This window comes from Monomorium pharaonis, unplaced genomic scaffold (assembly GCF_013373865.1).
Source record: "Monomorium pharaonis isolate MP-MQ-018 unplaced genomic scaffold, ASM1337386v2 scaffold_474, whole genome shotgun sequence".
Classification (NCBI taxonomy): Eukaryota; Metazoa; Arthropoda; class Insecta; order Hymenoptera; family Formicidae; genus Monomorium; species Monomorium pharaonis.
The window spans coordinates 1-11,000 of NW_023415774.1; the positions used below are offsets into that span (position 1 = coordinate 1).

At 31.6% G+C, this 11,000-nt stretch overlaps 2 protein-coding genes across 5 annotated transcripts; both read left to right on the plus strand.

Annotated features, from left to right (window-relative positions):
• Window positions 1-172: 172 nt before the first annotated feature.
• Window positions 173-1,369, plus strand: LOC118648507. The gene is made up of 2 exons (XM_036294827.1): window positions 173-969; window positions 1,075-1,369. The coding sequence occupies exons 1-2, from the start codon at window positions 403-405 to the stop codon at window positions 1,126-1,128; spliced, it is 621 nt and encodes a 206-aa protein (XP_036150720.1). The 5' UTR covers window positions 173-402; the 3' UTR covers window positions 1,129-1,369.
• Window positions 1,370-4,532: 3,163 nt separating this feature from the next.
• Window positions 4,533-10,151, plus strand: LOC105835922. 4 transcript variants are annotated; one of them, XM_036294831.1, is made up of 3 exons: window positions 4,533-6,292; window positions 6,427-6,965; window positions 9,638-10,151. In XM_036294831.1, the coding sequence occupies exons 1-3, from the start codon at window positions 5,620-5,622 to the stop codon at window positions 9,689-9,691; spliced, it is 1,266 nt and encodes a 421-aa protein (XP_036150724.1). In that variant the 5' UTR covers window positions 4,533-5,619; the 3' UTR covers window positions 9,692-10,151. The 4 variants fall into 4 exon arrangements, with proteins under 4 accessions (XP_036150724.1, XP_036150723.1, XP_036150722.1 ...); XM_036294830.1 differs by lacking the exon at window positions 6,427-6,965 and adding an exon at window positions 8,990-9,528; XM_036294829.1 differs by lacking the exon at window positions 9,638-10,151 and adding an exon at window positions 7,077-9,122.
• The last annotated feature ends 849 nt before the right edge of the window (window positions 10,152-11,000 follow it).

Consider the following 11,000-nt stretch of genomic DNA (forward strand, 5'->3'; position numbering starts at 1 on the left):
GATTCTTATGACTTTTGTTTGTTGCCCTTTGTTGCCAATTGTTACCTTCTTATATTATAATTTTATGCAAGAAAAATATTACCTAAATTACGAGTTTGTGATCAGTTCTTTGCTGTTTTATTATTCGATGGCACGGTCGTTGATCAACAGCTTCTGCTTCGATGTTATCGTCTATTTGCTGTATTACAGATATAAAATGATAAATAAGATGCTCGATCATTTGAATAAGCTATCTGATGCGCCATTAATCGTGCTCAAGATTAAACGCATCAGAGAATTGCATCATGGTAAGTTTTAATGTCAAATATTATTTGTTATATTATAATTAGATGATGCAAATTTATGTGCAGCAAGATATGATTTAATGCAATCTATATATAAAGAAATTGCGGTAATATCGAGATGTTATTGAATTTTGAATTTTGTCATACAGATATTTGTGATCTTATTATTAAGATGAACAATACTCATGGTTTTTATCTTCTTTTTTGCTCGGCAAACTGCTTCTTTACGCTTACCGCAGCACTATACGAGACGTTCTTGCATATAAAGAACGAAACGGACATAAATTATATGTATATATGGGGGTTATGTGTCGAGTTGATTATGTATACTATGCAATTTGGTTCGATTTGTTGGTTTTGCGAACTTGCACGTCAAGAATTCAACAAAACGAAGATAATTATGTGCGCAATTGCATTGAAATGTCAATCTATGAAGTTTGATAAACTGAACGATACAAGGAATCAATCGAGTTTAGAGGTACGACCGCCATTGGAAAGCGCGGACGGCGAGCAAAATTTTAATTGGAGTAACAGTTACGTTGTCATGGAAAATCTTTTGCGTAAATATATGGCTCAAGACCATGTCAATAACGAAATTAATGGCTTTTTGATTCATTTGCAACATCGTCAAGTATCATTTACGGCCTGCAATTTTTTCGAAATGAACAATAATCTATTCTGTAGTGTGAGTACAATATTTAATAACTTTATGCAATTTATATAAAATTAGCTACGAATTAGGATGTAAATAGATCTGAAAGCAATTAACTAAAATATACTTATTTTTCAGTTCGTCCAATTAATTTTCACATATTTGGGATTCTTCACTCAATTTCATTCGTAACCCGACAAAATAAACGTAAACAGGATACAACTTGTAGTTTATTGATAGTATACGTTTATTAATACGTTTATTAATAGTATACGTATATAAATATTATCTATTAAAAGAAGTTATAGTTGTAATATTCTGTATATTCTCAATAAGTTTATTTAGTATTAATGAACGTTTATATTGTCGCACAAAAAAACTATGAAAAATTTTTCTTAGTATTAAATTAAAAGAGCGGTTACTGATTTATGTAAAAACCTTATAATTTATGTAAGAAATCTTAGTGGACATACGATACAAAATAATTTAAATATTTAATTTATTGAATATAAATAAACATTTAAATTATTGCATATAAAAGAATAAATTTCTAATGATACAGTTAATAACACGCGATTTAATATTGTAGAATTGTAGAAGTAATACGTCATTCTTTGTTATTACATAAAGTATCAGGGAAAATTCATGGCACGTGCTTGTAGAAGTGTTTTGTTTTCAAGAAAACTATACTATTTTTTATACACAATATTTTGCGTAAAAAAGTGTAAAGTAATCAGTTCTGTTCATATCGATTTAAAAAAAAGGTAAGAGATGAAAATGGAAGAGATCTGTGCACCCGTAGATGATAACACGGTTTTAGTAGAGGCCATCTTACGTCCAATATCTTACGTCCTCTGGTTTCTTGGCGTTGGCATTGCACATTTGCACAAATGTCGCAAGAGTGTCACGATAATTTTATGTATAATTCACTTGGTTATATGTTCTATTATTTTGATACATGATACGTTTTTTTTAATAATATCCTTCTTTGCTCTTGTAGGCGACGTATTCAAGTTTATGAACACGTAAAAAATGTATTTTTTTTAATGCAATAATGCCTTTATTTAAGAATATTCTATACTTAAAATAGCATCTGGAATAAACATTTTTCGATAAAGAATAAATTACTTTTATCAAAAAATTAAATTTTTTTTAAATTTTAATGAAGAAAGCATTTAATGATCGTATCAAAGCATAAAGCGTTCAAGAATAAAAATTTACTTGATTTACTTTTTTGTGCGTTGATGACCGCAATCTCCACTCGAACCTCTGTTTAAATAATTTTCTCGTTGGTGGAATCGAAATAAAATGTGCTGCTGATTGATGGGGTCGACACAATACTACTATGAGATAAAATGGCTGGAGGATCATAGACGATGTGGACAGTTTGATGTATCCGCGCGTCGCCTAATAAGCTATTGCTTTTTGTAATCACTTTTTGTTGGGCGACTAAGCTGGTGACACCCTTAGTTGATACGTGACAACGCCTAAGAACCGTAGCTTGGAGTAAAGTTTACATATAGACGCATATTTTATATGCATGTGTGCGTGAGTGCGTGCGGGCTAACGCGCGCGTGCGCGCATGTGTATGTGTGTGCATACACATGTGTGGGCATGTCGTGCGTGAATTCTGCTCACTGTGTTGTACAAGTTTTATATGCAGTATCAAGCAGAATTTAAAGCGTGCGCTTGTCAAATTGTTCAGAAGAATTTTACTATCTTGTCTACAAAATATCTTGTTTACCGAGAAGTTTTGATGTAATCTGCACTTGTTTGCAAAACGTGAATTAGCAAGAAAAAAATAGAAAATGGAGGAGATTCATGTGCCAGTACGAGACAACTCGCTATCGATAGAGCACACCTTGCGTCCAATATCTTACACGTCTTGGTTCATGGGTGTGGGCATGGCACGTCCGCTAAAGTGTCCCAAGTTTGTGACGATGGTCATACGTATAATTCACCTGGTTTTATGTACAGGGCACTTAATAACCGTCATATATGATCTTTTCGAATTTACCATGAATAGCGTAATTGATATTGCCTACGTCACGGCTAAGACAGTATTCTACGTGTCGGCATATTATTATATTTATCACGGAATCAGGCAATATGACAAGTGGCCAGAGCTGATGGACAAAATGAAGGAACTCGATCGAAAGATCAGGAAAGAAACACACATGAATGATCGACCAGTAAAAATTATGGAAGTAGTAGCGATTTTCATGACTTTTGTCTGTTGGCCTTTGTTGCCATTTGTGATCTTTCTGTATTATTTTCTACAATCATATAGTGACTATACTTATTTTCTTTATTACTACATGATAGCACGGTCGTTGATTTACAGCTTTGTCTTCGATGTCGTCGTCTATGTGATCTATTATAGATATCAAACAATGAATAAGTTGATCGGCCATTTGGATAAACTATCTGATGCGTCATTAATAGTGCTCAAGATTACACACATCAGAGAAATGCATAATGGTAAGTTCTTGCGAATATTATTTATTGTTTTGTAATTGCATAATGTATATTTATGTGGCGGGAGATAAAGTTTAATATAGTTTATGAAGAAATTGCGGTAATGTCGAAATGTTATCGAATTGTGAATTTTGCAGATATTTATGATCTCGTTACAATTATAAACGATTTTCATGGTCTTCATCTTCTTCTCTGCTTGGCAACCTGCTTCTCTATGATAACGGATCAACTAATATATGCGTACATATATTTCCTTTATAGAGAATATGCGCTTGCATTGATACATTGCATTGTTTCGTTTGTATACTTTATGCAATTTGGTCTTATTTGCTGGATTTGCACATTTGCGCGTCAAGAATTCGACAAAACCAAGATAATTATGTGCGCAATTGCATTGAAATGCCAATCTATGAAGTTTGATAAACTGAACGATACAAGGAATCAATCTAGTTTAGAAGTGCGACGGCCATTTGTAGTCGCCGACAGCGAGCAAAGTTTTAATTGGAGTAACAATCACAATTGGGATTCCGTTGTCATGGAAAATCTCTTGCGTAAAATTATGGACCGATACCATGTCAGAAACGAACTCGATGACTTTTTTACTCAACTACAACATCGTCAATTATCGTTTATAGTCTGCGATTGCTTCGAAATAAACAATAATTTGTTTTGTGGTGTGAGTATAATATTTACTTATGGCAAACGATTTATGTAAAATTATGTAACAAAGCTATCGTATTGCAATCTAATTAGATCTCAAAGCAATTATTTAAATAAAATATACTTATTTTTCAGTTTATCGGGGTAATCTTTACTTATATAATAATCTGCATTCAATTTCTCTATACTCCGATTTAAATAAAAGCAGAGTGCAGCTCGTAGTTTGTTAATCGGTAGTTTGTTAATAGTATATAAATGTCATCTGTTACAAAATTTGTAATATTCTGTTTATTCCCAATGAATTTATTTTACATTAATGTATATTTTTGCACAAGAAAGCCGCGAGTTTTTTTTTTTAATTAAAGGAATGGTTACTGATTTATATAAAAAATCTTAATAGACAACAATATAATACAAAATAATTTAAATATTTAATTTATTGAATATAAATAAATCCTTAAATTATTGCATATGATGTAATTAATTTTTTAATAAAACAGTAATGCAGAACGTACATGTATTTAGAAATAAATTTAATTTTACTTTTTCAATTTACTTAATTGGCTTATATCATTGGCCTTTGCTTTAATACATCTCCTGACTGTTAGGCGTTGGCATTGCATATCCGCGCAAACGCCCTAACAGTATCACAATAATTTTTAATATAATTCACTTGGTCATATGTTCTATTATTTTAATATATGACATGATACGTTTCTTCTTTAATGATACGTTCTTTGCTCTTGAAGGCGACATATTCAAGTTTATGGACACACAAAAGAATATATTTTTAAAATTGCAATAATGCCTTCCTTCGGGATTATTTTATACTTAAAATAGCTTAAAGAATAAATATTTTTTGATTTAGAATAAATTATCTTTACAGCAAAATTAAACATTTTTAAATTAATGTAAAGGCAGCATTTAATGATCGCATCAAGGTATATAACGTTTAAGAATAAAATTTACTTGCAGCAAGATCTATTTCTTTGTGTGATGTGGTAAATAATTTTTTCGTTGATGAATTCAAGATAAAATGTTGCGTATTGATGGGATAGGCATAATATCGCTATGAGATAAGACGGCCGCAGGAGGATCATAGACGCCATAGATAGTTTATCGACAAAAATCGCGTAACGAGCTATCGCTTTTTGTAATCGCTTTCTTGTTAGGTAACTAAAGTGGTGGCTAATAAAATTAATTAATTAAATTCTCTGGGTTGATATGTGATAACGCCGTACCTTAAAGTAACACATATATGCATATTTATTTTGTATGCATATGTGCGTACCGAGACATGCGTGCGTGCGTGCATGCTTACGCGCGCGCGCGCATGACTTCTTCTCACTCTGCTGTACAACTGTTATATGCAGTATCAAGGCGTGCGCTTGTTAAAGTGTTCAGAAATATATTACTACAGAAAAAGTTTACTATAATATCTTGTCTACGAAATATTTTGTGTCAACCGGGAGTTTTAATGTAATCAGCACTCTTTTGCAAAACGTCAATTAGCAAGAAAATAATAGAGGAATAAAAGAAACGAAAATGGAGGAGGTTCATGAGCCAGTACACGACAATTTGCCGTCGATAGAGCACACCTTACGTCCAATATCTTACACATCTTGGTTCATGGGCGTGGGAATTGCACGTCCGCTAAAGTGTCCAAAGTATGTGACGATAGTCATACGTATCATTCACCTGGTTCTATGTACAGCAATCCTAATAGCATACTCCGAATATCTTTTCACTTCGTACATAAGTGTATACATGTTCAAGTATATCCTAGATTGGATGTCATACGTCGTGTCGGGATATTATTACATTTATCACGGAATCAGGCAATATGACAAGTGGCCGGAGCTAATGGATAAAATGATGGAGCTTGATCGTAAAATTAGAAGGGAAACATACATGAATGATCAGCCGGTAAAAAACATGGAAGCAATAATGATTCTCATGACTTTTATATGTTGCCCTGTGTTGATGATTATGTACTCCGTGTATTACTATATGTTTGATTATGACATTCCCACAGTCACATTGTTGTTATACTACATGATAGCACAGTCGTTGATCATCAGCTTCGTCTTTGATATTGTCGTTTATGTGCTGTATTACAGATATCAAACGATAAATAAGTTGATCAGTCATTTGGATAATCTGTCTGATGCATCATTGATGGCGCTCAAAATTAGACACATTAGAGAATTGCATAATGGTAAGTTTTGGCAAATATTACTTTTTATTGTAATTAGATAATGTGAATTTATACAGAGCGAGGCATAATATAATACAGTCTATGCAGAAATTGCAGTAATATCAAGATGTTATCGAAATATGAATATTTCGCAGATATTTGTGATAACGTTATTATGATAAACGATATTCATGGTCTTCATCTTCTTCTCTGCTCGGCAAACTGCTTCTGCATAGTTGCGACTTCACTATTCAATGTCTACTTAAGAATCGAGAAGGAAGACTATCAGTCTATATTGATTTATAACATGGAATCGATTATATACTTCATGCAATTTGGTTTGATTTGCTGGATTTGCACACTCGCGCGTCAAGAATTTGACAAAACCAAGATAATTATATGCAGAATTGGATTGAAATGCAAATCTGTGAATTTTGATAAACTAAACGATGTAAGGAATCAATTAAGTTTAGAAGTGCGTCCGCCATTGGAAGACGCGGACAGCGGACAAAATTCTAATTGGAGTAACAATCACGATTGGAATTACGTTGTCACGGAAAATCTTTTGGGTAAAATTCTGGATCGAGACCACGTCAGAAACGAAATCAATGACTTTTTGATTCAACTGCAACAGCGTCAAGTATCATTTACAGCCTGCAATTTCTTCGAAATCAACAATAATTTGTTCTGTGGTGTGAGTATAATATTTACTTGGCATACGATTTATGTAAAATTAGCTGTTTCCGTATTGTAATGTAAATAGAACTTAAAGAAATTATTTAAATAAAATATACTTATTTTTCAGTTTGTCGGGGTAATCTTTACTTATATAATAGTCCTTATTCAATTTAAACATAGCGACAATGTGTAGATTGCCCAATGGTCTGCATCGGATCTTAGTGATAATTATAATTTTTCTATTAAATTGAATTTCTTAGCTTTATTTTAAACTGCGCGCTGCCAGGTTTTTTCAGTCTTGAAACACAATTACTAAGCTAAATGTCGATGCTCAAGAGCATCTTAGAATACTCCGTTCTTTCTTTCCCGAGAAACTAAATAAATTTATTGCAAAAAAAATATTTTAGCCGCGATTCGAACCCGGATCTCTCAACATTCCGTGCGGGCGTCCTAGCTAATTCGATCACTAAGACATGGTATTATTCTTCGCAATAACCAGTATATTTTAAAGCACTGCACGTCCTTTCAAGTTTATTATATTTAACCAATAATCCGAGAAACTAAACAAAAACAGAGTGCAGATTAAATTGGTAATTTGTTAATAGTATATAAATATTATCTGTTAAAATAAGTTATAATTTGTAATATACATATATGTTTATTTTTAATAAATTTATTTGGGATTAATGAATGTTGTATATTGTCGCACAAGGGAAATCACGAGGGTTGTTTCTTTTTATTAATCCTCCGTAGTTACACTTCGGATTTTTAACAAGTTGGTCGCATGGAGTGCGTTGCACCCCAATGAATATTTTCAGGGTTTTATTACAATTATTTAACATTTTTTAACTTTTGACTAGTATTGATACATTATTAAAGGGCTTAAGAATGAGTTGATATGTGACAACGCCTAGAAACCACGGTCTGGAATTACGTTTATACATATATTTATTTCGTATGTATGCAGCGCGCGTGTATGTGTGTATGAAAGTGTGTTGTGTGTGTGTGCGCGCGCATGTCATGCATGACTTTATGATCTTTCTGTTGTACAATTGCTATATGCAGTATCAAGCAGAATTCAAAGCGTGCGCTTGTTAAAGTATGCAGAAAGATTTTACTATCTTGTCTACAAAATATTTTGTGCCGTTTTACGAAGGAGTTTTAATGTAATTGGCATTTACAAAACGCCGATTAGCAAAGAAAATAGTCGACGAAAATGGAGGAGATTCATGTGCCAGCACAAGACAACTCGCCATCGATAGAGCACACCTTGCGTCCAATATCTTACACGTCTTGGTTCATGGGCGTGGGCGTTGCACGTCCGCGAAAGTGTTCAATGTTTCAAACAATTTATTTGCGTTTCGGTCACATGGTCATATGCACAACGTACCTAATACAACATATCAGATACGCTTCTCACATGTCTTTCGTTTTTAACATGGATGTATTTAAGTTCATGTATGTCATAGATAGGGCGACAGACTTCGTGTCGACATATTACTATATTTATCACGGAATTAGACAGTATAACAAGTGGCCGGAGCTAATGGACAAAATGAAGGAGTTTGACCGAAAGATCAAGAGAGAAACACATACGAATGATCAGCCAGTAAAAAAGTTGGGAGTAATAGCGAGTCTCATGACTTTCGCGTGTTGTCCTGTGTTGATAGTTGTGCATGCCCAATATTTGAGCTATCTAAATTTGAAAATTAGATATTTTGACTTGTTGATTTATTACACGACAGCACGGTCATTGATCAACAGCTTCGTCTTCGACATTGTCGTTTATGTACTCTATAACAGATATCAAACGATAAATAAATTGCTCGACCAATTGAATGAACTATCTGATGCGCCATTGATTGCGTTCAAGATTAGACGCATTAGAGAATTGCATAATGGTAAGTCTTTGCAAATATTATTTTTTGTGTTGTAATTAAATGATATAAATTTATTTAGCGCGAGATATAATTTGATACTGTCTAGGAACAAATTGCGATTATATCAAGATGTGATTCAATTATGAATTCTGTTATATAGATATTTGTGATCTCGTGAGTACGATAAACGATATTCATGGTTTTCATCTTCTTCTTTGTTCGGCAAACTGCTTTTCTATAATCGTGATTAAACTGTTCTTGACATACAAATATGTAAAAAGTGGTTACGATGATTCTCTCTTGTTATTTAACACGATTTGGATTATATATATCATACAATTTGGCCTGATTTGCTGGATTTGCACACTTGTTCGACAAGAATTCGACAAAACCAAGATAATTATGTGCGCAATTGCATTGAAATTTAAATCTATGAATTTTGATAAACTGAACGACACAATGAATCAACCGAGTTTAGAAGTTCAACCGGCGTTGGAAGATGCGGAAAGCGAACAAAATTCTAATTGGAATAACAGTCACGATTGGAATTACGCTGTCATGGACAATCTTTTACATAAAATTTTGGACCGAGACCACGTTAGAAAAGAAATCAATGACTTTTTGATTCAGCTGGAACATTGTCAAGTATCGTTTACAGCCTGCGATTTCTTCAAAATGAATATTAATTTGTTCTGTGGTGTGAGTACAAAATTTATTTACATCATGCAATTTATGTAAAATTAACTACTTTTGAATTGTAATGAAAATGTGTTCGTGAAGTAATTAAATAAAGTAAATTTTTTTTCAGTTTATCGGAATAATCGTCACATATTGTATAATCTTTATTCAATTTACCACGTGAACATTATGCATTCTACTGAACATGTTTTTATCATTTTGTTATATATGTCGCAAGTATACAAAAATTTTGGAACTTCAGCTATCAATAACATTTAAAGCATTTTGGTAAATAACGTTTTTTGAAGCAACTAAATAAAGTAAACTTATTCTTCAGTTCGTTGAAGAGATTATTACTTATTTATTGCTTTCCATTCCATTTTTTTTGATCCGTTCATTATGCGATTTTACTTTATTCAGAATACATTTGCAATATCAGTTTTTTATACGTCAAACGAGTATAGTATACATACATTTAAAAACAAAACTTTGAAATTTCTGTTATTAATTAAATTTGAATCACTATTAATTAAATTAAAAATTATTTATTCTAGTATTCTTTCGTTCTTAATACCAATAATTGCAAAATGTAATTAAAAATTATTATGTACAGCATTTAATAAATAAATTATCTTTTTAAAAAATAAATTATCTTTCTTTTTTAGACCTAAAGATGTTTTTGTTTTTAATTTTAGAAGACACGGATTTATTATTATCCTAAATGATATTTAAATGCTCATTTTTGCACATTTTTTACGTTCTTTAGCTGTAAGTAATATTTCAATACTTTTTTACAAAAACACTAAGTTTATGTACAATGTTTTATCATAAAAAAACTAAAAAATGCACTATTTAATTATTAATTTACTGCTAACAAAAAGGATTGGGACACCCAAGAAGTTTGGGGTAACGTTTTAATTTGCTTTTTTGTTTGAATGTAGGTAGAATTCAATTTTGTTTTCTACGGAACGTTCAATTTCATTTTTTTAATTTTGTAAACTTTGTTGTTAAACAAATAGAAATATACATATACGATAACTTTAGTTTATTAATTTTATAATTAATTTATTTATCGCAAAGATTATATAAAATCTGCCATTATTACTTGTTATACCAGTTTAATTCCACAGTTTATTTTTAGTCATATTGTGAAAATTATTCTAAAATGTGAAACAATATAATAAAATTAATAATAATTAATATGAAATTGTCCAGAAATAAATTAATAAGTTAAAAGAAATGATTAAATAGTAACACACGCATACACACCCAAACTTGGGTGTGTATAACACGCCTAAATTTGGGTGTGTTGTACACACTCAAATTAATTTCCTTAATACTTGCACCTTTACAACTGAGGTTCGTATTTGCATTTAAATGTTTTATTTTTAAATTAATATTATAAAGACAGATAAATCATTTAATACATAACATTTTCTAATTTATAATTATTTTTTGAGTTTTATTTTTTGCTTTTAGTTAAGAAATATTAC